Genomic DNA, 26,625 nt, shown 5'->3' with positions numbered 1-26,625 from the left:
TTTTGATCATGAATCTGAGGAGTAATGGACTATGATCTGACTTTTTTTGAGATTCGCTATACTGGGACACTGTATTGCTAAAATGTTCCCTCTTTTGAAATTTACACCCGGCTTGTTTAGTACATGACATGTGCAGAGGTTGATGTGATTGGTTGGGTGCCTCAGGCAAGAACTGCTCCTTAAATGGGAGCTTGTTCATTCTCAGATTGCTGGGTGTTTAAACTTTATATCGGCCTACGCCCACATGTCTTTTCATCATGGCTAGTAAGGAATAAATAGCAGCTACAAAGGAGGTGTGGTTCGGAATGGTGTTGGGTAGAAATACTACCAGGTAATTAATTGTTTTTTAATATTTATATATACATATATAAATATTAAAAAAACCCTCAAACTGTCAAAACATGACAATGTGGCTTGTTCTTTTAGTACAGCTGGCTTAATATTAAGCTGCATAAGTTTCAAAATATACTTTTTCATAAACTTGTTCTCAGAAACTCTTATGCATGGTGTCACAGAGGAGGATCCAGATTCATGAGAGTAGCTTGGTTAACTTCAGGCTATGTCCCTCAGTGCATATTGTACACTTTTTTGGTTACTGCATCTGTTTAAGGGATAGATGATGTCCTGGCCTTTAGGTCCGGTTTCCCCCACCTGCCGTTGGGCAAGTTTCACTTGTATTTGTTTTTCTTCAGGATTTGATATTTTCTCTTAAAGTTGCTGTTAACTTACTGTAGGTGATCATAGCTTGCCCTCATTTGAGAGAGAGAGAGAGAGAGAGAGAGAGAGAGAGTGATTTTATTCAGTCCTGTATGAATCTCATCTCTCTAAGAAATTGAGGGTAACATTTTTGTGGAAGATGCAAATCCATGAAAGATTTTTTTTTCAAATGTTTTCTTATGGACTTCATAAATAGCCAGATAACATGCCTACCAATAGCATTTTTTGTGTGTAGTAGAACTACTAGCAGCTTTATAATGTTGCTTTTGTAAGAGATGGTAATAGCAAAAAGTAATCATTTTACTCTCTTTGTTTAGATAAATTTAATACCTATGTGACCTTGAAAGTGCAAAATGTGAAGAGTACAACAGTTGCAGTGCGAGGGGATCAGCCCTGCTGGGAACAAGACTTCATGTTGTAAGTACAGTCCTGTACAACAACTAGATGTGCATAGAAAGATCAACCCTTAAAAAGAAATACCATGACCCAACAGTTACTTGTGCAAACCATTGTTTTAAGATTCTTTTACTGTTGTAAAATCAAGTATGTAATGTTAGGTGGCTTATTCCTTCACCCTCTCACTTCCCTGGTCCTTCTCTCATGAACAGAGAGCAACAATACCCGAAGTCCAAAGGCGCAAACAATTTGATGTTTATTGGGGTGAACTTCCAGCAAGCATGATTCCAGTTTCCTTCCTTAGTGTCCCCCTTCCTAGCTCTGACACCACAGAGCCTTGCCTGTGTCCCTGTTCCCATTCTCCCCCTTAGCAAAACATGATCCCAATTCCCCCACTCCCAGTCCCTGTTCCCATTCCCCGCTTACTTCCTGATTGACTGCAGACTATATAGTAAAACTTGAGTTCTGCTTAGCTAGACCGTAACCAATCATTTTACTGAAATTTAACTAACCAATCCTAACATATTGTAACATGTAAAAAGCAACAGAGAGTCCTGTGGCACCTTAAAGACTAACAGATGTATTGGAGCATAAGCTTTCATGGGTGAATGCCCACTTCGTCAGATGCTAAGTGATAAGAATACACCTAAATTCTTAAAGACAGGCCTGAATATCTATACTCTTAACATGTAAGTCAGGAAATGTCAAAAATGTAGGTTGCCAGTGAAATCTGCCTCACTGTATGTATGTGTAATACAGTAATTTTTATTGTATAGTAGGGTTGCCAGCCCTCCAGGATTGGCCTGGAGTCTCCGTGAATCGGGGTCAATCTCCTGGTGACTATTGAAAGCAATCCCGGAGATTTTAATAGGATATTTTAAGAAAAAGACATTACGTCATGTTTTGGGGGGGGGGGGGGGGATCTCCCAGAATAGTTTGTCAGAGTTGGCAACCCTACTGTATAGACTCCTGCTTCCATCATTATACAGGATGGATGATGCACAGTGAATGAGAGAGGTGGCTCATGAGAAGATCTTCAACCTACGAAAAGGTTGTGAAACCTCTGCTGTAGGGATAGAGTGCTCACTGTGCCTTGGTAGGACCAATCCAGGGATTGACATTCTCTAGAGACACCAGATGGACTGGATTCCTGCTCTTGGGTCCTGTGCTTCCAAACTGAGCCAGGCAGAATCTCTCTTATAGCTTTCAAAGATTTTTGACCCTTTGAGCATCTGTAGATAAGTCTTGTTTGGAGATCAGCTGCCACTGCATTAATGCCTTTTAGCATGTTCTACTTCAGCGCCTTTCTTACTGCTTCCTGCAATTTGGATTGACAGATCCTTTGCTGTTAAAACCGGATATAGTTCTTCATCACTGAGGGCTTTGATTTTTGTCTTGGATGGCTTGTTGGTTTGTCCTGTTTTCCAAGTTCCCCAGTGTCCTACTACATAGTCATTTGGCTGAAGCTGTCAAGTTTCCAATACCCCTTAGAGATGACGACGGCTTCTGGCTGTTGTGGTTCATGTGCAATGATGACCTTAGTTGAGAGGAGTGTCTTTGGCCTCAGTTCTTCACGTGGGCATTGATGTTCACATGTAACTCTGCGTATTGACAAGCCTTGGCAATTCCTTGACTGTGACTGACTCTTCGCCAGCGTGCTGTGTTTTGACGGCTTTGGGGGTTAATCTGAAGAGTTGAATTTCATTTGAAGTTTTGACACTGGTCATTTTTAATGGCATTGAGTAGGTCTACATCAGCCCCTTTGGTAATGGAAATTTTCTGTTGGTTTACGGACGTTGTAATAAAGCTGGACTCCTAAGCTAACTTAGTCCACTTTGCTTTGAAGTGTTGTAAACCAGGTTTTGATTGTGGGATAAAAATACTATAAAGGGATCTGTGAAAATTGAACTGTTTGCAAGAAATACAGATAAATAACATTGGTTTCTTTTTGGTTTTGGTTGGAACATAGAACACGTTTTCAAAAAACCTCAAAAAACATGAGAAAATCCTATTTGTGGGTGGGTTTTTTTTTTCCCCCTTAATTAAAGAAAAATCTTTCTGTGTGTGTAACCGTTCTGCCAGGTGGAGTCAGCAGCAAGAAGGGCTGGGTTTGATGTCTAGGGCAGGGGTTCCCAAACTGGGGGTCAGGACCCCTCAGGGGGTCACGAGGTTATTAACTGGAGGGTCGCAAGCTGTCAGCCTCCATCCCAAACTCCGCTTTGCCTCCAGCATTTATAATGGTGTTAAATATATAAAAGTGTTTTTAATTTATTGGGGGGGGGTTCACACTCGGAGGCTAGCTATGTGAAAGGGGTCACCAGTACAAAAGTTTGAGAACCACTGCTCTAGGGGTTCCTCCTAACAATACAAACCAGAACCTACTTGAGCCCCCACCCAGTAATCTGGGAAACCTTAATATCACCCCTGGGTGCCCCAAAGAGGCAATGCTTCCCCACTTGCAAGCACCAAGTCTGTGCACAAGAAAAGGGAACTTTTAATAAATGGGGAAGGGAACCCAGCATTAATTTGGGAAAACACCACAATCACTTTTTCTAAAGCACATGACCATAAACAAATCTGACCCTACCGTGCGTTGGGCAGTGTCCTTTGCCTCAGTTTCCCACTTTACAGTGGAAAGATCTAACTAATGAATGTCCCATTAACACATCATTCCCCTTTCCTTCTGCTGCACCCTGCTCACAGTTAGCTCTGCTTGGTTAGTGCTGACCCAGAGTTCAGAGGTGCATTCACGGGGTTCACCTCCCACCCTGGGGTGGGGGAGTGTGTTGAGCAATGCCTGTGCTCCTGCCTCTGCAACAGGTTCACAGCTGCTGCTGTTTCTCTGTTGCTGCTCCTCTGTGCTGCTGCTTCTCTGCCACCGCTGCTTGTTGCTCCCGCCCAGCAGAGGTGACTAAAAAAAAAAAAAAAGCCTTTCATTTCTTAGCAACGGGTTCCCTATAAAAAGTTCTGATTTAAGGGATGTGCCACAGTATGTATTTTTTGTACCAAGAGGGTTGCCATACGTCTGTATTTTCCCGGGAGAAATTTTTAAATTTTAAAAATTCCTCCCGGACAGTGATTTAAGAACCAAAAAGCCTGACATGTCCAGAAAAATACGGATGTATGTTAACCCTACCTAAAGTTGTTCTTTAAAAAGATGGAAATAAGCTCCGTTTCACATGTGTGGGTCCCCACCACTCCCTGGGGATGTGCTAGGGTGACCAGGTGTCCCAATTTTATAGGGACAGTCCCGATTTTGGGGTCTTTTTCTTATGTAGGATCCTATTACCCCCACCCCCTGTCCCGATTTTTCACACTTGCTGTCTGATCACCCTAGGTGGTGTGCACATGTGTGGGTTCCAGCTGCTCCCTGCCCCCCTCATTGAAGCAGGTGTGCAGGGTTACTGCCCTGGGAACTGTAAGGCAACACTGGACATGGGGCTGGCTGGAGGCAGGGCAGGGGCTGACTGGAGGTAGGGTCTGGCTGCAGGCAGGACAAGGGGTGTGGGGCTGGCTGGAGACGGGTCTGTGGGATGGGCTGGCTGGCTTCAGGCAGGGCCGCAGGGGGGTGCGGCATGGGTTGGCAGGGCTGGAGACAGAGGAGTGCAGGACTGGCTGGCTTCAGGCAGGGGCGTGCGGCAGGGGTTGGCTGGAGACAGGGCAGGGGGTACAGGGCTGGCTACAGGCAGGGCAGGGGATGCAGGGGTGGTGTGGGCAGGGGTGTGTGGGGGACTGGCTGGCTTTGGGCAGGGCCTCGGGGGTGCGGCAGGGGTTGGCTGGAGACAGTGCCGGGGGTGCGGCAGGGGCTGGCTGTGGGCAGGGGGTGCGGGGCTGGCTGGAGACGGGTTGGCTGCGGGCAGGGCAGGGGGTGCGGGGCTGGTACGGGCAGAGGGTGTGGGTACAGCCCACCCTGTACGGTAGGTGCCCCCTCCTCCTCCCTCCCCCACCGGGGTAGCAGCAGCAGGAGCTGGAGAAGCGGTGGGGCTCCAGTGGCTATTTAAAGGGCCGGAGCGGTAGAAGCAATAGGAGCTCTGGACTTTTTAAATAGCCCCCAGAGCCCCGCAGCCCTACCCCAGGGCTCCAGCTGTGGGGCTCTGGTGGCAATTTAAAGGGCCTGGGGCTCCAGCCCCTGCTGGGAGCCCCAGGCCCTTTAAATTGCCCCCTGGGGAAGCTGGGCCACCCGGGTACAGCACACCGGCTCTTGCTGGTACGCTGTACCGGGGCTTGGGTGCGGGGCCCGATTCAGGGGAATTGGTTGACTTGGCCTAAAGCCGGCCCTGCTCCCGCGATGTCATGTTCTGAGCTTCTTCCACTTAGCTCAGGCCTTAATGATTTCAGCAGGTAGTGGGGAACCTCACATCCAGTGCAGTCTCTGTGTTGTCTTTCGCTGTCCCCACTCAAGGTCTAAGGCTTAGCTCCTAGCTCAGCAGTGATGTCAGCTCTAGGAATCACCAGACAAAAACAAGGAGACTCAATTGAGTTCAGTCAGCTCTGTCATTAAATGGAGAGGGGCAGATCAAATGGCATCTAGGACTCTTTGGGCAAAGTGTACACCACCAGGTCAGAACACCTGTCCCCACCCACTCTCTTCTTCACTAGGATTTGACATCCCTACTCCCTGCTTAGCAAGTGAGGTTCAGTTTCGGATGACCTCTCTCAATGAGTGCGTGCTAAGTACAGTTCTGCTGCCCTTTACTCATACAGTAAGGATAACAATATCTCTTTATCCCTGCATTCAAATACCGAAGTGATTTGTAACCCACAGCCAAAATTGATCTCTTTGGCAAAGTAGCTCCTTCTGCTGCACACCTAGGCCGAGTAGGCGTGTCTATGTGAACACGGTCTGCTCCTGAAGTCTTTTCCCCCCAGCTCATCACTAGATGTCAGGGAAGAGCCCATTCAGACCCTGCTTATATCTGCAGTAACACAACTCGATCTGCAGTTCTTGAGAGAATCACACATTTGTGCTGCCCAACTGTCCACCCACTGGAGTAACATAGCTATAGTCTAGTTACAACTACTATGAAGCCTGTTTTGTGTTCTCTGTGTAGCATTATTTATTTAGGTAGACCTAGAAGTGTACGTAGCATTTTACAGACACAATCACAGGCTGCTTTCCCAAGGAACTCACCGTTTAGGATCCCAGCCTTTTGACTAGATCTGGGTGGGCAGATTCTCATTGACTTCCGTGCACAGAACCAGTTGCTGGATCAGGACCAAAGACAGACATTGTATAGGGAAAAGCTAAAGGCCAGAGAAGTGTTGTTAGGATGTAGATATTTAGGCCTATTTGCAAAGGCCTAGACTTTAAGAATGTAGGTGTATTTTTATCACTTAGCTAGTTAGAGAGGTAGAAAAGAAAACATTAAAATGGCCATTTGCTGGTGTCGGGGCCTTTTACTGTGACAGTTTGAGGCCCTGTTTTTGGCTAAGTCTTTGGCTAAGCAGCAGAGGCAGCGTAAGAAAAGAAGCCCCCTAACAAGTGTGATTGGGTGAAATGGGACCCACAGCACTTGGCCAGGCGGATATTTGGGTCAAGTGCACAAGCGTAAGTGGTGGTATTTTGTGTATTTTTTTTTTTTTATCTACCTGGAGTTGGATCACTACTGGATACCTAACTAGGACTGGGTTTTTCACTGATTGATCAGTGGATCATTCTTTTTAGAAGGGCTGAAAGTATTCTACTTGTTCCTGCCCCTCTCGTTTGATTTCTAGGTCGGAGTTTATTAAGTTTGTTAAAAAGCATTTTGCGTCTGGGCGTTCTCTGTTCCTGGCGCATGTGCGGCAGTCGACAGTGGAACATGATACAGCTGCTGGCTCCAAGGGATGAATGCTAGTGGTGATAAATGCTTCTATTTTCATGTACACATGTCCATATTAAGTACTTATATGACACCCATCTCCATCGTATCTGAATGCCTCACAATGTCTAATGTATTTATTCTGCACACTCCCGGGAAGCAGGGCAGGGCTATCGTCCTCACTATACATTTGGGGAATAGAGGTGCAGACAGAATAAATGACTTGCCCAAAATCAATATCTGCTGTGATCTGCTCTGGAGGTGGCTGTGTTTCTGTGGTTGGTGATATGATCCCGGTGTGTGGCTGAGACAGTGTATATTAGTGTGTAAAGAGCGTTGGAATCCTAAACACTCACATAGAATGTAGTCTTCTGTAATTAAGCAAAGGGGTAAAACACCAATGAAGCATGCATGAGGCACAGAGAGACTAAGGGTAGGTCTGCACAAGAAACTTTTCCCAGCATAACTGTCCTTTAGGGCTGTGACTTTTCTTTTAAACAACATTGCTATGCTGGCAAAAGCCCTAGTGTAGAAGCAGTTATACTGGCAAAAAAGTGCTTTTGTCAGTATAGCTTGTTTTTGCTTGCCAATCCCCAGCATAAACGATACCCGCATAAGCACTTTTTTGTTGGTATGTGTGTCTACACTGGGAGGGTTCGCGTGTAGCTATACTGGCAAACCTTGTCTGGTGTACTCTAGGACTAAGCCATTTCTAAAGTCACACGGGAAGTCTGTGACAGGCAGGTAATTGAATCTGGGTCTCCAAGCTCCCATGCTAGTTCCCAACCACTGAACCATCCTTTTTTGGTATGTAAGCTGCCCCTTAAATCAGTTGATACACTGCTTAATGTGGTAGAAAAAGTTTGTCGTCTTGACAGCACTTTATCTAATAATGCCATGATCAGTGTTGTTCCTCTCTGGCTGTAAAACATGGACACTCTGTAGCAGGCAATTGGAACATTTTCACATGTGCTGTGTCTCTCTCCTCTCTAACATCAGGTGGTCACACAGGATACCAAATGTTGAAGTCCTGGACCCAGTGCTGTATGATTAGCATTGAATCCCTAATCCTACAGGTGCAGCTTCACTGGGCAGGTCACCTTGTACATATGGGTGATATGTGACTTCCCAAAGCCATATTTTATGGACAGTTGAAAACAGATAAAGCCCTGTGCAGCTCCAAATTTATATCTGTGGAGCTGCAGGGCTCTTCCGGGAACCGCAGTGGCGAAAGCAATAGCATGTCAGGCCACCACGCACAGGAGCCAGTACCGCATGTGGGCAGCTCCTCTGGCATGGTTATACCACCTCCAGCCCTGCCCACTGGGGCAGACACCAGGCTCACCAGGGTGACTTAAGGGGCACACACCTTCATTTTGGATGAATGTTTTCACCCAGTGGCAATCTCATCTTCTTTACTTATGACAGCCACCAGAGCTGCTCTCCCTTGCAGCCAGGAGCACAGACAGGCTGCGCTAAGGTTGCTATGCCACTCCCAATTAGTTGCTAGGGAACATAAAAGCAGAATGCTAGCGAAGGCTGAACAACATCACCATGTTGCTCACAGCCTCACCCAGGCAATGGGACAGTGGTCCTGATATTGCTCTGTCATGAAAACATTCCACATGGCACAAAGTATGGGTTGCAATACGTATCCACTGTATATTACGCTGGTCCCAGAGAAATAAATTTTGTTTATGTTGATATTGCTATTTACCAACCCAGGTTCTCTAATTTTGTACTGTTTTATGAAGCTGGATAAGGTGTATTGTAGCTTCTTTCCCCCAAGGAAAGGTTCCCTTAACAGCTAAGTGTACCACATTGACCTGTCCAAAAAGGTATTCTAAAATAGCAGAACAAATTAGAGGTGCTTCCTTGACTGATAAAACTAGTTAGGGTGGTTAGTATTTTTTTGTAGCTCTAAAATGCCTTGTAAAAGGTAGCAGTTCAGCTTCTGGCAGTGTTATATGTGGGATATTTGAGATTTGCTTTTTTTCCAGACAGAGCATTTCCACTTTCGTCTTTGGAAGCGTTTTCTAGTTTGGAAGTAGCTTTTAAACTGCTGGACATCACAGACAAAGCAAAAACTGCTTTCTCTTTGCAAATATGAATGTTGGTTACTTTCTTTGTAGCCCTGAAACAGCATTAAAGCTTTAGATTTTAAGTCAGGAAGAAAAATAACTTTGATGTGAAATAATGTTTCTTGATTTGTCTGTTCTCTGGTTTGAAATTATTCGTCCTCTAACCAGTAGATGGAGAAAGGGAGACACAGTTGAAGCCATCAAAGCAGTTCATTTCGCTGAAATTCCTCCCGAGATGGTTCACTGACTAGTGCCTCAGAATTTTGAACAGAAGTTGGTTGGGGTTTTGCTCTTGATTTCTTGATCTGTACGTTGAAGCTAAGTAGAGAGCTTTGTTTGGAATTCAGTTCTCCGGGTTGGGACAAGTACCAAGTTACTTGCAACAAGCCGATCATTTGTATGACCGCACTGACAGAGCAAGAAGTTACAGGAAACCATTTGTGTTAGTATAAGCACTCAGTTTTAAAAAATACCGCCTATACCTCACTCAAATGCTAGTCTGAACACTGCTGAACTGAAAGCCTGCCTTCCTGGGCCAAGAACCTAAGCTGTGGAACGGGAAGGGAAAGTTGGATATTAACCGGTGTCCACTTACTTTGCTGCAGGCATAGGGTTTACTTTTGTTTCAACAGTATTTTTGTAGCATATTTTCACGTGAGACTGTCTCAGAGGACCCTGAAGTTTGCTGTCTCCAGTTGTACAATTATTGATCTGTATCTGGGTGATGAATAAATCAGTTAATAATTCACAAGACTCTTTAGCCTGGTGGCAATCTAGGGACAATTAACTATTTATAAGCCTTCCAAATTCCTTTGACAAACATTAAATGTGGATGCACTCTGCCTAGCAAAAGGATTCATGTAGCAGAGCAGCATTCCCATGAAATCTGATCTCAAAAGAACTGCAGCTGTACAAAAATGCTCTGAAGATGAGCCCTTCAGAGACCTCGTATTCCAAAAGGCAGTCCCTGACTCAGATTGTAAGCCTTCCTTGCTGTTCACAAAAAGCAAGGTGCATCCGATTTTTTTCCTCCTGTGCTGAGAAGCCTAGAATAGGACAATATTCCACAAAGCATTCCTGAGTTGCTGCTTATCTTACAGGAATGGCAAGTATGACACCTATAGGCGGAATGTATTGGTAAAGGACACAAAAGTGGTTGTTGGATTTAGGGGCTAGTGCTTAACTTTCTCTCAAGTGGGCATGCCAGAGAGTAGTCTAAACAAGTTACTTACGTTGGGATGATACATCAGGAAGAGATGTACTGATGAGAGATGCTCCCTTTACCCATGGGGCAGGGAGGAAGTTATTCCTATCTATACTCCTGGTAACAAAGGTCTTGACCAAACTCAGCATATGAAGGTTACATGTCCCTACTAGACCCCTACTGGCTGAGAATTGCATGACTATTCCCTTTGTTAGGGATGGGAGTGGCTGATGCTTTCACACTGAGGCTACATCTTCACTACGGGGGGGTGGTGGTGGTGTCGATTTAAGATACGCAAATTCAGCTACGTGAATAGCGGAGCTGACTTACCCCGCTGTGAGGACGACGGCAAATCAACCTCCGCGGCTCCCCCGTCGACGGCGCTTACTCCTACCTCCGCTGGTGGAGTACAAGCGTCGATTCGGGGATCGATTGTCGCGTCCCGACGAGACGCGATAATTCGATCTCCGAGAGATCGATTTCTACCCGCCGATTCAGGCAGGTAGTGTAGATGTAGCCTGAGAGGGGGCCCACAGAGAACCAGCCCAGGAATACAGAGAACCAAGTCACCTCTCTGTATTCCAGCCCAGGATCCCACTCCATGTGTCATGTCGTGTTTCCTTATAGCTGTGTCAAGTCCACCAAATGGATAGATGACTGCATTTGGAAAAAGGCTGTAGTCTGTGAAAAGGTGCATATAAGTAATTTCCTTCAAGAGATATAACAGACCCACCTAATACTTTTAAATTACTGTAGCTTAATTGAGGTTATTTATTCCCTTGTGTGCGAATGGTTGTCATTTAAAGTCAAAAGCTGAGTTTACAACTACCTTCTAGTTTTCTCTTAAATGTTGCTTTTTTTTCTTCCTTGCAGTGAGATCAGTCGGCTGGACCTGGGCCTGATTGTTGAAGTATGGAACAAAGGGCTGATCTGGGACACTATGGTCGGGACTGTGTGGATTGCACTTAAGGCCATCCGGCAGTCTGATGAGGTTAGCTAGCACATAACACTAATGTGAAAGTGCATTGTCAAGGTTAATATGCCTCTAATCTAGCCACATGGCGCACATAACTACTGTATGCAAGTTACTGGTGCTTCTGAGAAACTTGGGGAAGTGTGTGGAAGGGGCCCTGTGTTTTTGGATCACAGAGGCCACTAGTAAGCCAAAAAAAATTGAATCTACTGTACATGTTTCTGAGGTCTCAGTTCTACAAATGTAAAAAGAGATCTAATTTTGTAAAGAAAGTATAGCTTTGATAGCTCACCTATAGACCTCTCAAAAACTGATTTGTTAGAATTGTAACACTCATGGGAAAAATTGTAAAAATATTACTGCATAGCATGCTAACAGCTGAAATCTCTCTGTATTCAAAATAGGGACTGTTATGGGCCACCTTTGTAACAAACACTCTGACCTTCACCTGGTGGCATGAGGACTTGTCCTTTGGAGTTATACTTTTAATGCTAGAGGATACCTTCAGATTCCCTAAATTAAGCCACAAAACATTGTTTACTATGAGAAGTGTTTGTTGCGATGTAACAGAGATTTCCTAACTTCTGAAATTCTTCTGTTAGCTACTCAAGTCACAAGTTCTGAAAGCGGGTCTAAACTTATTCATTTATTTACGTAGCTCCGAGCCCAGTGTATGTACACTATTTAAAAGAGAGAGATTTTACAGAGCTGGATATTATAGAGCCGGGAGATGGTAATTAACTTTGGCAATAGGAGAAAATAGGCAAAAGGAGGTAGGGGGAACCCAGCCCCCACGAATTTGTTTGTGCTAAATTGTCTTAGGAGCCCCAGTTCTCCTCAGTGATTGTTATTGAGTACTCTATGCAAAATTCCCATCGGATGTGAGTAGGTTTGCTGCGGTTACATTTTAAATTCTCTTCCTTATCTTGGTATAAACATTTAAATGATCCTGCAGAATTTGTGCAGCCAAAGCTCCAGGGGAAGTAGTCAGCAGTGGGATATGGCAAACAGAAAACTGCGTTAACTTTTAGAAGTAAAGACTAGCAGGGTATATTGCTAATCTTAGTAATCCTTTTGGGTTGTTCCTGGGCTCCTTACATCAGCAAATATCCAATGGAATTCATTATATAAGGATGACTGCCAGGATAAAGGATCGTCAGACCAGGGACTTGAATTCATGGCTTTTAATTTATAGGAAGGACCTGGAGAATGGTCTACGCTGGAGGCAGAGGTCGTAATGAAGCATGATGAGATCTGTGGCACCAAAAAGCCAACTCCCCATAAAATTTTGCTGGATACAAGATTCGAGTTACCTTTTGGTGAGTTGTATTTTGGTGGCTTAACTGGAATGCTACAATCTGAGGGATAACATTTCAATGGAGTTCTGTTTATATCGTCATTGTTTATATAACAATATATTAGAACATAGAACCTGTGTAGTGCTCTGAGCCTAACTGCAGATGAAATTTCATATATGACAGCTTCCTTGTTAAATTTTTTGTTACCTAGATGCTCAATGTAAATAAGAGGGATCTGAAGGTTTCTTTGTGCCATGAATCTTTAGCCTAGGGTAAGCTAAAGCTAGTAGTTGTTTTAGGTGTTTCACGAGTGTGACACAAGACGCTTCATTTTGAACCAGGGAGCACGTTTCAAACCACTTACCTGACAGTTTATTCATTCTAAATGGTGCAATGAATTGGAGAGCTGTGCAATTTCCTTAATGAAGTGCAAGTGCCATCTACAGCTGCCTGTTCGTAAATAAAGTTGGATGTTTGTTTTGTTTGTATCCTAGCTTAGTTTCATCTACCCAACATCACAGGAATAACAAACTTTTATAGGAGCAGTTTTTCAGCTGTATAGATGCATCTGATTAAAAACTACAGAATGTTCAAAATCAGCTAATTTAGAGCAAAAGGATCAGTCATAAAGAAGTTACAGTATATCTACAGAGAAAAGCTAGATTAGAAAAGATTTAGATATTTTAGTGGTCTGTATAAACATAGGACTACGCTACTTCCTCCCCAACCATAATGGGCTGTTGGGAATGCTAAAGGCATAGGGACAACCTTAGCTCTTGCTTCCTTGGTTATCCAATTGAACTTGCTAAGCATTTTAAACTTGTTCATCAGTGTAAGGTGACCTCTTATTTTGTTTGACTCCTTTGCATGAGCTCTCTTCTGGGCTGAGTAGCACTGCACCATGAGCCTGCAGATTGGTTAGAGATTGTTTGTGCACGATCTTTGGCACTTGGAGAACCATCCTCAGAATTGGCCATTCTGCTGTAGAGCCAAATTAAGCAGTATTCATCTTGCGTACCCTTTCCTATGGTAAGCAGGACTCAGGATTCAGCCTTGAGGCTCTAATATCTGTGTCAAGTTTTCATATTCTGAAAGCCTTACTGAGTGTGATTTTTGTGCTCGCAGATGATAGCTGAATGATGAAGCAGATCAGAATGAACATAATATTTTATAAATATAATAGACATTCCTTTCTGACTTAGACCAGCATGAGAGGCTGCCCTGTACTTTAAATTGTCTTGTCTTTGCCATATGTAGGGATCTGGTCTGGAAGGTGGTTACCCTCTCATCATGAAAACTTCTCCTGAACACCCATCATGTTACATTGCCTATAGAAAACTAGCCACTGACAGGGTGGTTTGATTTAAATAATCAATTTTAATCAAGATTTATATCAGCAAGCAGGAATACTTGATTTAAATCATCATTTTTAATTGTTTTGCATTTTTAGTTATTTTCCTAAAAAAAAAAGGTTGATTCTCACCTGTTTAAAGAAGAACAGGAGTACTTGTGGCACCTTAGAGACTAACAAATTTATTAGAGCATAATAACCTGTTTGTAACCATTAAAACTCATTGATTTGCAACTAAATATAGCCTTTATACTATATTTGTTTTTGCTAAACAGGATACACTGTATTTATACACAATTATTTAATCTGTTATAAAGCTCAATTTACATTTATTCTGAGGCTTAATTTTTACTTTTTTATTTTAGAAAATGTTGAAAAATGTTTTAATTACTAGGTTAATTTTTTACTTATGATTAGTGTCAAGCTCTATTTGGGAATTTGAATGCAATTAAATAAGTAAAAAATCTCCTGAGCATTTTAATTTTTTTAATTAGTTAAATAAAATTACCTTATGCTGGACACATGAGAAAAAAAATTATCAAAGCATGTTTTTCATTTAAAACTGATTTATTAAATGAAGTAAATATTTATAGTTAGTGAATTGAACTGATTTTCTTGTCACCATGTCCTTCAAGATTCTAGAATTAACAGAGTTCATCCTTTCACACCTAAATTTTATTCAGACTGGAAGAGAAAACAAGGTACTTAAAGTGCTGGTCCCTATGTGTATTCCACTACAGGTACACATGTCCTCTGTGCACCCAGAGTTGGAGAATTTTGAAATCACTGTCTGTTGGTCCATTCATGTGCCCTTGCTCATGCCTCAACCAAGGAGATAGAGGGCGGAGCAGACTGACCACCTCTCCAGTTCCTTCTTACTACTTCATGACCTCGGTCAGAACCTCTGTCTCGGGGAATTTCCTACCCCTTTCCCCCCCGTAATGCATTATGGGTTCTGAACTAAGCCCAGGATTCAGGGTTTCAGAATTTGTGATTCTTGCTCATGCATCTTCTATGTTGGGGACACCGAACGCCGCCTGTACTGCGTCAGGGAAGCCCTTGTTGCAGTATGGTGCAGTATCCCCATTCGTGCCCGTGAGGGGTGGGAACTTTGTCTTAAGAAGCACTTAGTGGAGAAAGCTATGAAGCCGCAGTCAGACCCTCGCTGTACATGGGTCTGGATCAGCCAGGAGTGTGCCTCCTGCTGTGAAGTCTGACATAGGAGCGAGAGAGTCGTCTCCCAAAGATTCCCCCATCAGGGTCTTGTCAGAAAGGCAGGGAGCATTCGCAAACACAAGAGCAAATCCATCTCTAAGTCCACTTCAGAGAAGTCGGATTCAGCCCTGCCTAAGTTGAGCAAGTCTTCCCACTCAGCCCATGAGAACTTAGAACATCTTAAACTTCAGGGTCATGATTTGTAAGCCCACAAATCCTGGTGTCCGTCAGTACCAGACTTTGCTCCAGTGGCAATGGTACTTCGGTGCCTAGTAACCCTAACCACTGAGAACCAAGGGCACTGACAAAGGGCAACCATTGAAACCTCAACCACCGATGGTATCTGCTCTACCTTGCCCAACTATGGCACAAACTGTAACAGCTGCACCAGCTCTGCTGGTTCAAATGGACAGGTCCTCTTGTACTCCAGGGAGAGCACAGTCTTATGCTTCACCTGATGTTTATTCTGTCCTAGATCCCCAGTTTCTATCATCATCAGATCCTTTCCTCAGAAGGGAGGTCCTGACTCCACTAGGAGATGCAGCTTATGGGAAGAGTCTCTCCCCCATTCCATCGTCCAGCCATGGTTTCCCTCCAGCAGAATTGCTGGTACTGCTGATGGATTCAGAATTGGCATTTTCTTTCTTTGGGGGCTTGAAACCACATGAGGAACTGATATCTTCTCCTTTGAGGCATCCCTTCCTAGACTAGTCTGGAACCAACCTCCACTTCAGCACCTGCCTCAGAGCCTTTGGTACCCCATTCTGTGCGGTACCATGCCTCGACAACCACCCTTTGACCCATCTTACTGGCCATACTAAGGACGGTGAGATCAGTACCACCCTACAGAGTTAACATGATCCACTAGGGAGTTACAGAGTAACAGCCGTGTTAGTCTGTATCCGCAAAAAGAAGAACAGGAGTACTTGTGGCACCTTAAAGACTAACAAATTTATTAGAGCATAAGCTTTCGTGGACTACAGCCCACTTCTTCGGATGCATATAGAATGGAACATATAATGAGGAGATATATATACACATATACAGAGAGCATAAACAGGTGGGAGTTGTCTTACCAACTCTGAGAGGCCAATTAATTAAGAGAAAAAAAACTTTTGAAGTGATAATCAAGCTAGCCGAGTACAGACAGTGTGATAAGAAGTGTGAGAGTACTTACAAGGGGAGATAGTCAACGTTTGTAATGGCTCAGCCATTCCCAGTCCTTATTCAAACCGGAGTTGATTGTGTCTAGTTTGCATATCAATTCTAGCTCTGCAGTCTCTCTTTGGAGTCTGTTTTTGAAGTTTTTCTGTTGTAATATAGCCACCCGCAGGTCTGTCACTGAATGACCAGACAGGTTAAAGTGTTCTCCCACTGGTTTTTGAGTATTTTGATTCCTGATGTCAGATTTGTGTCCATTAATTCTTTTGCGTAGAGACTGTCCGGTTTGGCCAATGTACATGGCAGAGGGGCATTGCTGGCACATGATGGCATATATCACATTGGTAGATGTGCAGGTGAACGAGCCCCTGATGGTATGGCTGATGTGATTAGGTCCTATGATGATGTCACTTGAATAGATATGTGGACAGAGTTGGCATCGGGGTTTGTTACAAGGATAGGTTCCTGGGTTAGTGGTTTTGTTCAGTGATGTGTGGTTGCTGGTGAGTATTTGCTTTAGGTTGGGGGGTTGTCTGTAAGCGAGGACAGGTCTGTCTCCCAAGATCTGTGAGAGTAAAGGATCATCTTTCAGGATAGGTTGTAGATCTCTGATGATGCGCTGGAGAGGTTTTAGTTGGGGGCTGAAGGTGACAGCGAGTGGTGTTCTGTTATTTTCTTTGTTGGGCCTGTCTTGTAGGAGGTGACTTCTGGGTACTCGTCTGGCTCTGTCAATCTGTTTTTTCACTTCAGCAGGTGGGTATTGTAGTTTTAAGAATGCTTGATAGAGATCTTGTAGGTGCTTGTCTCTATCCGAGGGATTGGAGCAAATGCGGTTATATCTTAGAGCTTGGCTGTAGACAATGGATCGTGTGGTGTGTCCTGGATGGAAGCTGGAGGCATGTAGGTAAGTGTAGCGGTCAGTAGGTTTCCGGTATAGGGTGGTATTGATGTGACCATCGCTTATTAGCACAGTAGTGTCCAGGAAATGGACCGCTTGTGTGGATTGATCTAGACTGAGGTTGATGGTGGGATGGAAATTATTGAAATCATGGTGAAATTCCTCAAGGGCTTCTTTTCCATGGGTCCAGATGATGAAGATGTCATCAATGTTGCGTAGGGAGTTAGTCCATCCTCCCCTGCGAGAGGACAGCCAAAGCTTCCTTCTGTACCCATGGAAGAGGAAGATTATGAACTGGATCTGGTGGTTCCCCCAGTACTAACGAGATGGTCCTCATAATCTCCAGATGAAGCAGTTGCTCCAGTATCCCCCTGCCCCTCCCCAGTGACCACACACAGTTGCAGGAATAGTTACATAGTTAGTAAACACCTCAACATCCTACAGTTCTCCAGATCCAGCTAGATAGCTCTTCCTTTTAAAGGAGGCATTCTGGAACCAGATAGAACAGTTTGATATACCCCAGACACTTGCACTCCTGCCGCTAAGAAGGCAGAAAAATGCTATTTTGTCCCAGCCAAAGGGAATTTTTTTCTTATTCTGCTCCTAACTCTTTGCTTATCTGGCTGCAATGGAGAGATCTAGACAGAAACACCCTTTGATCTACCCTGGCTGACAAAGAGGTAAATGCATAGATTTGTTCGGAAGGAAGGTCTTCTCTTCCTCTAACCTTCAGTTCAGAATAGCCATTTATCAAGAACTGTTGGCTTAGTACGATTACCTGAACTATTCCAAATTCACACATTATGCAACAAGATAGAGCTCAATTCCAGGCTATTATTTAGGAGAGCAAGTTGTTCGCCAGGACTGCTTTTCAATCAGCGGTAGATGCAATAGATACATCTTCATGATCAATGGCAACTGCCTTGTGATGTGCCGTGAATTATGGTTTCACACTTTTTGTGGCTTCCCAGAGGGGTCCAGAACACTGCAGAGGACCTGTCCTTCAGTGGAAGGCATCATTTTAACCAAAAGACAGATGTGTTCTCACACACTCTAAAGAACTCCAGGGCTACCCTCTGTTCCCTGGGAATATATATACCTGCCCCAAAGAGAGAACTCCACAGACAATCATATCAGCCTAGACCGTTGGCTCAACAGTTTACTACGAATGTCCTTATGAGCCACCCTGTAAAAAGCAAAGCATTCAGAAGATCCGTTTCCCTGCCCTTTTTGTGACAGCATCACCCAACCCAATCTGACCAATATTTTTGATGGGAGTTTGAGAGCTGCAAATCAATGATGCTGCCATCTGCTGATTCCCACACATCCTTTGGGGGTCATCTAGCAATCTTTTCTCACAACTGGAGTGCAGTAACGGACAAGTGGCTGTTAATCATCATCCATTCTGGTTATGCAATTGAATTTACCATCTGACCACCTCCAAAGCCCCCATTCCCTGCCCATTTTCAGGGCCCTTTCTCATGAGGAGATTCTCAAACAAGAGAGAGTTCCAACCACAGCGTGGAGCAATGGAGTTGGGTACCTCTTCAGCACCGAGAAAAGGGGTTCTTCTTCGAGTGCTTGCTCATATCCATTCCATTAGGTGTGTGCGCGCCGCGTGCACGATCGTCGGAAGATTTTCTACCCTAGCAACACCGGCGGGTCGGCTGTGGAGCCCCCTAGAGTGGCGCCTTCATGGCGCTGAATATATACCCCAGCCGACCCGGCGCCCCCTCAGTTCCTTCTTACCGCCCCTGACGGTCGTTGGAACTGTGGAGCACGGCATAGCTGTTCTCCACTCTCCCTAGCTTAGTTAGTTATTCGCAGTTATAGTTATAGTTATAGTTCTAGTGTTTATAGTTAAATAGTTAAATAGTTTTTAAAAGTTGTTCTAGTTGTTATAGTAGTTCAGGGGATTAAGGGGGTAGTCTCCCCCTTTCTCCCCCGGCCGTGGGGCCGGGCTCATGCCCAACGCTCCCGGCTTCAAGCAGTGCGCCTCCTGCGCTAAGCCTATGCCCACGAGCGACCCGCACGACTCCTGTCTGAAGTGCCTGGGAGAGTCCCATCAAACAGATAAGTGCAAGATCTGTAAGGCCTTCAGACCAAGGACCAAGAAGGAGCGGGACTTTCGGCTCCGGCAACTCCTGATGGAGGCGGCACTTAGTCCGGACGCTCCATCTACAAGCCAGGCCCCGGCACCTAGCGCCTCGGTGCGCAGTGCCCCGGCGGCACCGGCCATGCCGACCACGCGAGTGGCGTCGGACAAGCCTCCCCGGCACCGGACCTCGTCGGCACCACAAGCACAGCAAGTGCCTCGGCGCCGGTCATTATCCCCAGGGCATAAAAAAGCCCATAAGACGGGGACCTCCGTGCCGAAGACGCCGGCTCCCCCAGTGCCGGGGGTAGAGCCGCGTCCGCCGGTGGAGCACCGGAAACAGGTGCCTCCAGCACCGTCGACTCCGGCACCGAGGCCGTTGAGTCCGGTGCAGATAGCGTCTCCACCGAGGCCGGCGGTGATACAGTGCCTCCCGTCGACTCCAGAGACCTTCGCGGCGGCGAGAGACTTAATAGCTCTCACGGAGCCGGCACCGCCTCAACCACCGGCACCGACGGCACCGTTGACTCGCCCGGTCCAGTCGAGGGGGAAACCTGCCTTGATGCGCCCTCCATCGCAAGGGCTGGAACCTCGGCACCGGTCCAGGTCCCGAAGCAGGTCCCCACGCCGCTCGCAGTCCCGGCGCCGAATATCACCTCGGCACCGGTCGTACTTGCGGCCAAGATCTTCGTCGCGGCACCGCTATGATCGTCGGCACCGATCAACGTCGAGACATAGTTCTCGGCACCGCTACGGCCGACGCTCGACGTCGAGAGGCCGCTCCAGGAACCGGGCATACTCCAGGTCCTCGTCGAGGTCCAGATCCGACTCCCGGCACCGACGAGGTCATCGGCACCGATCGCGGTCCCGGCACCGTTCGCCGGCACCGCGTAGAGATAGATCATCTCCGGACCGGCACCGTGCGGCACCGCAGCCCACGGGAATCGTCTCGACGCTCTCGGCACCGCCATGGCCATCGCGATCGGTGTCTCGCTCCTCGGAGGACCTATCGAGATCGGCATACCCCCCTCAGGGGCAAGCCGAGGAACAGGACTTGGGCCATTGGCAGGAGATAACAGAGGACCATTCTCATGGCCCATCTCACTGGTCGTTTTGGACCCCGTGGGCGTACCATCAGGCGCAAGGGGCTCCAATAGCTTCGACCTCGCGCTCGGGTCACTCCGCTAGAAGGGCCCCGGAGTCCACCATTTCTCGGCCTCCGCCAGGGGGCATGGAGGCTTCCGTGTCCGCACCACCTGACGCCCTGGACCCAAGCGCAGGTGATGCTCCGGCCCAGGAGCAGGGAGACCCGGACCCTCCCTTGGATCCTGTACCACCGGAGGCATCTTCCTCTTCCTCTCCGGATGAGGCAGTGGCGGGCACATCGTGCACAGGTCCACCTCCGATAGATCTTCGGGCTCACCAGGATCTCCTGCGTAGGATGGCCCGTAATATGGACCTGCAGGCGGAGGAGATAGTAGAGGTGCACGACCCCATCGTGAATATCCTCGGAGCGGATGCCCCATCGAGGGTGGCGTTACCCCTGATCCGCACGATACAAGCCAATGCAACTACGATATGGCAAACTCCTGCCTCTATCCCACCCACAGCGAGAGGGGTGGAAAGGAAATACTTTGTTCCGTCCAAAGACTACGGGTACTTGTATACCCACCCCCAGCCGTGTTCACTGGTGGTGGCATCAGTGAACGCAAGGGAGCGCCACGGTCAGCAGGCCGCAGCGCCCAAATCAAAGGAGGCTAAGCGCCTCGATTTGTTCGGCCGTAAAGTTTACTCAGCCGGAGGGCTGCAACTTAGAGCGGCTAACCAGCAGGCGCTCTTGAGCCGCTATAACTTTAACTCCTGGAACTCTATGGGGAAGTTCAAGGAGTTGGTTCCCCAAGAGTCCAGGGAGGAGTTTGGAGCCCTGGTAGAGGAGGGTAAGAAGGTGGCTCGGACCTCCTTACAGGCCTCCTTAGACATAGCGGACTCTGCTGCGAGAACCCTGGCCTCAGGTATCGCTATGCGGAGGATCTCCTGGCTCCAGGTTTTGGGTCTGCCTCAGGAACTGCAGCAAACCCTGCAGGATCTACCCTTCGAAGGACAAGGGTTGTTTTCAGAAAAGACGGACTCTCGCCTGCAGAGCCTCAAGGACTCCAGGACAATCATGCGTTCCCTGGGGATGCATGTTGTGGGCACTCAGCGCAGGCCATTTAGGCCGCAGCCTCAGCGCTTCTACCCCCCCCCCCCCCGCCTCGTCAGAGACAGGACTCGGCCCGGAGGCGAGGGCGAGGTGGTAGACGAAGGTGGACTGGCCCTCAACCCGGTCAGAACCAGGGGCCACCTAGACCACCTTCAGGCCCCAGGCAGAACTTTTGAAGGTGCGGTCGAGGACGGCGCCCCAGTCATCCCCCAGGATCCAGCCCCCTCCTTTCGGGATCGCCTTTCCCATTTCCACCGTGCCTGGTCCCTTATAACCTCGGACCGTTGGGTCCTTCGCACGGTGGACAGGGGATACGCTATCCAGTTTTCTTCAATCCCCCCCTCCTCCCCCCCTTCCCCGTCCCTCTTCAGGGACCCTTCTCACGAGCAACTTCTTATACAGGAAGTTTCCACGCTCCTTGCTATGGGGGCCATAGAGGAGGTTCCAGTGGAGTTAAGGGGCAGGGGATTTTATTCCCGTTACTTCCTCATTCCCAAGTACAAAGGAGGTCTGCGACCCATCTTGGACTTGCGCGGACTCAACAAATTCGTAGTAAAGTTGAAGTTCCGCATGGTCTCTCTGGGGGCCATTATCCCTTCCCTCGATCCTGGAGACTGGTTCGCCGCCCTCGACATGAAAGACGCATACTTTCACATCGCAATTTACCCGCCTCACAGACGCTTCCTGCGATTCGTGGTAAGCAAGGTGCACTACCAATTTGCAGTCCTTCCCTTCGGCCTATCCTCGGCCCCAAGGGTGTTCACGAAATGTATGGCTGTCGTGGCAGCGTACCTTCGTCGGCAAGGGATACAGGTGTTCCCGTACCTAGACGACTGGCTGGTACGCGGTCGCACCAAAGAGCAAGTTCGAGCTCACGTCCACATAATAGTGCACACATTCAACGAGTTGGGCATCCTACTCAACAAGGACAAATCTACTCTAGAACCTACCCAGAGAATAGAATTCATCGGTGCAGTTCTAGACTCCAGACGTGCACAAGCCATCCTGCCAGACAACCGCTTTTGCACCATCACGAGCCTCATTCAAGGACTCAAGGCCTTCCCAACTACCACGGTGAGGTCGTGCCTTACCCTGCTGGGTCACATGGCTTCCTGCACGTACGTAACCAGGCATGCCAGACTTCGGCTTCGCCCACTCCAGACCTGGGTGTCATCGATATACCGCCCACATCGGGACAGCCTGAACATGGTGGTCACGGTCCCGAACTCGGTCCTGACCTCCCTCACATGGTGGCTAGATCACAATGTGGTTTGCGAGGGGATGCCGTTTCACGCCCCACAACCCTCTCTGCACCTGGTCACAGACGCTTCATCTCTGGGTTGGGGCGCCCATCTCAACGAGCACCATACCCAGGGCCGGTGGACTGCACCCCAGCTAGCCCTGCACATCAATGTTCGGGAACTGATGGCGGTGCGCCTGGCGTGCCAGGCATTTCTCAATCTCCTACGTGGCCGCTGTGTGTTAGTTCTCATCGACAACACCACGGCCATGTTTTACATCAACAAGCAAGGAGGAGCACGTTCGTCAATTCTATGCCAAGAGGCCATTCGTCTGTGGGACTTCTGCATCGCCCACTCAATACATCTCACGGCATCGTTCCTCCCTGGAGTCCAGAACACTTTAGCGGACCGACTCAGCAGGTCCTTTCAAACGCACGAGTGGTCTATCCGTCCGGACATCATACATTCCGTCTTCCAGAAGTGGGGGTTTCCCCAGATAGACCTGTTTGCATCTCGAGACAATAGGAAGTGCCACGTGTTCTGCTCCCTACAAGGTCGAGCTCCGGGCTCCCTCTCGGATGCGTTTCTCCTTCCCTGGAAAGACCACCTGTTTTATGCCTTCCCTCCGTTTCCTCTGGTCCACAAGGTACTGCTCAAATTGCGCAGAGACCAGGCACAGGTGATTCTGATCGCCCCAGCGTGGCCAAGACAACATTGGTACACCACGCTGTTGGAGCTCTCGGTTCAGACACCGATCCCGCTTCCATTATGCCCGGATCTCATCTCTCAGGATCACGGCCGCCTGCGTCACCCCGACCTGCAATCACTCCACCTCACGGCGTGGCTGCTCCATGGTTCACCCAGGCAGAGCAGCAGTGCTCGCACTCTGTCCAACAGATTCTGCTGAGCAGTAGGAAGCCCTCAACACGGACCACATACTTGGCCGAGTGGAAGCGGTTCTCCTGTTGGTGCGAACAAAGAGCCACGTCCCCGTTACAGGCACCTATTCCTCTCATATTGGAATATCTCCTCTCCCTAAAACAGCAAGGGTTGGCGATATCTTCAATTAGAGTTCACCTGGCCGCTATATCGGCTTTTCACCCAGGGGAACTCACGTCCTCGGTATTCTCTAACCCGATGGTCGTTAGATTCCTCAAGGGCTTAGACCGGATGTACCCACAACAACGTCAGCCCGTACCGACGTGGGACCTCAACCTGGTTCTCTCCAAGCTCACAGGTCCTCCATTCGAGCCACTGGCCACCTGTTCACTTCTGTACCTATCCTGGAAGACAGCCTTCCTCGTAGCCATCACCTCAGCAAGGCGCGTTTCTGAACTCAGGGCGCTTACATCCGAGCCCCCTTACACAGTTTTCCATAAGGATAAAGTGCAGTTTCGTCCACATCCTGCCTTTCTCCCTAAGGTGGTTTCTCCTTTTCATATCAACCAGGATATATTTCTCCCGGTCTTTCATCCTAAACCGCATGCTACTCGCCAGGATCAACGTTTGCATTCTCTGGACGTACGCAGGGCCCTGGCCTTCTATATTGACCGCACAAGGCACTTTAGAAAGACGACGCAACTCTTCGTTGCAGTGGCCGACCGAATGAAAGGCTCACCGGTCTCCTCACAACGCCTATCCTCCTGGATTACGTCTTGCATCCGGACTTGCTATGACCTGGCAGGTGTCTCAGCACCGCACCTCACCGCTCACTCCACGAGGGCCCAAGCTTCCTTGACGGCTTTCCTGGCGCAAGTTCCGATCCAGGACATTTGTAGAGCAGCGGTTTGGTCATCAGTCCACACATTTACAGCTCACTATGCGCTAGTGCAGCAGTCCAGAGACGATGCTGCTTTCGGATCAGCGGTTTTGCACACAGCAATGTCTCACTCCGACCCCACCACCTAAGTTGGGCTTGGGAGTCACCTAATGGAATGGATATGAGCAAGCACTCGAAGAAGAAAAGACGGTTACTCACCGTTGTAACTGTTGTTCTTCGAGATGTGTTGCTCATATCCATTCCAAACCCGCCCCCCGTCCCCACTGTCGGAGTAGCCGGCAAGAAGGAACTGAGGGGGCGCCGGGTCGGCTGGGGTATATATTCAGCGCCATGAAGGCGCCACTCTAGGGGGCTCCACAGCCGACCCGCCGGTGTTGCTAGGGTAGAAAATCTTCCGACGATCGTGCACGCGGCGCGCACACACCTAATGGAATGGATATGAGCAACACATCTCGAAGAACAACAGTTACAACGGTGAGTAACCGTCTTTTTTACTCAACATACTTCTTAGTATCCAAAAAGCAGAGTGCTGGAGATCCATCTGCAATTTCTGCCATCTCAACCATTTTATTTGCAAGCAGAAATTTTGCATGGTCACACTTGTATCTATAATCCCATGCTTGGAAAAGGGCATGTGATTTACAGCTCTTGATATGAAGGACATGTACTTTCATGTGGACGTTCACCCCGCTCACAGATGTTGTCTCAGATGCATGGTGTGCCCTGATCATTTTCAATAGAGTGCTCCCATTTGAACTTGCTATTTCCTCAGGGTCTTTACCAAGATTTTTTCAGTAGTAGAAGCCCATATCAAGTGTTCTGGCTTTGCGGTCGTCTTTATCTCAATGACTGGCTTATCACTGCCAAGACACATCAAGAAGCCTGAGTCAACATCAGTTATGCTTCAGCTCCTTTCTTTCCTAGGGGTCAAAGTCTGTGTCCTCACTCCAACACAGACTTCATTGGAGTGTCCCTCAATTCAGTCATGGCAAGGGCTTATCTGCTGATGGGCAGGTTCCAAGTGATGAATAACCTCATAGATCAGGTCATGAACAACCCACAAACATCAAAAAGAATTTCTTGGTCCATGTTACTTCATGCTTTCGCCAGACACCATCTTCATTGCCTGCAGGCGTGGCTTCCAACAGTCTACTCCCCAAACAGTCCATCATCATCATCTTCTACTGTGGTGGAAGAATCCCCATCAAGTATGTGTAGGTATTCCCTTCTTTTTCTCCTTCACCAGACAGGATGATTGTTACAGATGCCCCCCTCTTAAGCTGGGGAGCTCACATGGACAGTGCAGCGTACTTGTGCATCCTGGCCTCTTGGGATGTCCATCAACATTCTGGAGTTGCGGGCAGTCCAAGATGCTTGCGAAGATTTTCTCCCACGTGAGTAGACTGACAGTGCTTTTCAAAATTCTCAAACTCTGGGTGCATGGAAAGCATGAATGCCCACAATGGAATACAGATAGGGACCATACATCTTGAACTTCTAGTTACTATAAAGTGAGTAACTTTCTCTTTCTTGTCTTTTAACTTTGAATGTCCTAATTACTAAACTGAACTAGTTACATAAACTCTGCACCCACAGAAGAGGCTGCTGTTGTCAAAAGCAGAAATAGCACTTCGACAAATTGATTAAGTGGTTAGTGGTTTCTACCAGTTTGACTTTCTTTAAAACTTTGGCAGCAAACATGTAATGCATAATGTTTTGTTTTATTTAATTTAAATGATAATAGATCAGAGTAAGTTTAGGCCTTAACACAGGTGTCATAATTCATAGGTTCATAGATTCATAGGTCAGAAGGGACCGCTGTGATCATCTAGTTCAGAGGTGGGCAAACTACGGCCTGTGGGCCAGATCTGGCCCATCAGGGCTTTGGATCTGGGCTGCGGGATTGCCACCCCCGTGACGCCGCGGGCCCCGCGCTGCTGCTGGAAGCAGCCGGCACCATGTCCCTGTGGCCCTTTGGTGGGGGGGGGGCAGAGGGCTCCGTGCTCTGCCCTCATCTCCAGGCACTGCCCCCCGCAGCTCCCAGGCCAGGAACAGGGAACCGCGGTCAATGGGAGCTTCAGGGGAGGTACCAGCAGGGGAGGGAAGTATACGGAGCCCTCTGCACCCTCCTCCCCCAGGGGCCGCAGGGACGTGGTGCTGGCCGCTTCCGGGAGCGTCGTGGTGGGAGCCCAAGGCAAGCAGCGAGCCTGTCTT

The 26,625-nt window shown here is 47.6% G+C and overlaps 1 protein-coding gene across 4 annotated transcripts in view; it reads left to right on the top strand.

The window, feature by feature from the left end:
• The window catches only part of UNC13B (unc-13 homolog B), a 378,814-nt gene that overhangs the window by 68,331 nt on the left and 283,858 nt on the right, over positions 1-26,625 (top strand). For all 4 annotated transcript variants that reach the window (XM_065598630.1, XM_065598632.1, XM_065598633.1 and 1 more), the window contains exons 3-5: positions 1,035-1,134; positions 11,073-11,190; positions 12,368-12,491. In XM_065598630.1, coding sequence (XP_065454702.1) covers positions 1,035-1,134; positions 11,073-11,190; positions 12,368-12,491 — 342 coding nt within the window. The remainder of the gene's footprint in view (positions 1-1,034; positions 1,135-11,072; positions 11,191-12,367; positions 12,492-26,625) is intronic.

The sequence above is a fragment of the Chrysemys picta genome, chromosome 6 (genome assembly GCF_011386835.1).
Source record: "Chrysemys picta bellii isolate R12L10 chromosome 6, ASM1138683v2, whole genome shotgun sequence".
Taxonomy (NCBI): Eukaryota; Metazoa; Chordata; order Testudines; family Emydidae; genus Chrysemys; species Chrysemys picta.
Note: the sequence above shows the minus strand (reverse complement) of the source record. Positions and strands in the feature narration are given on the sequence as shown.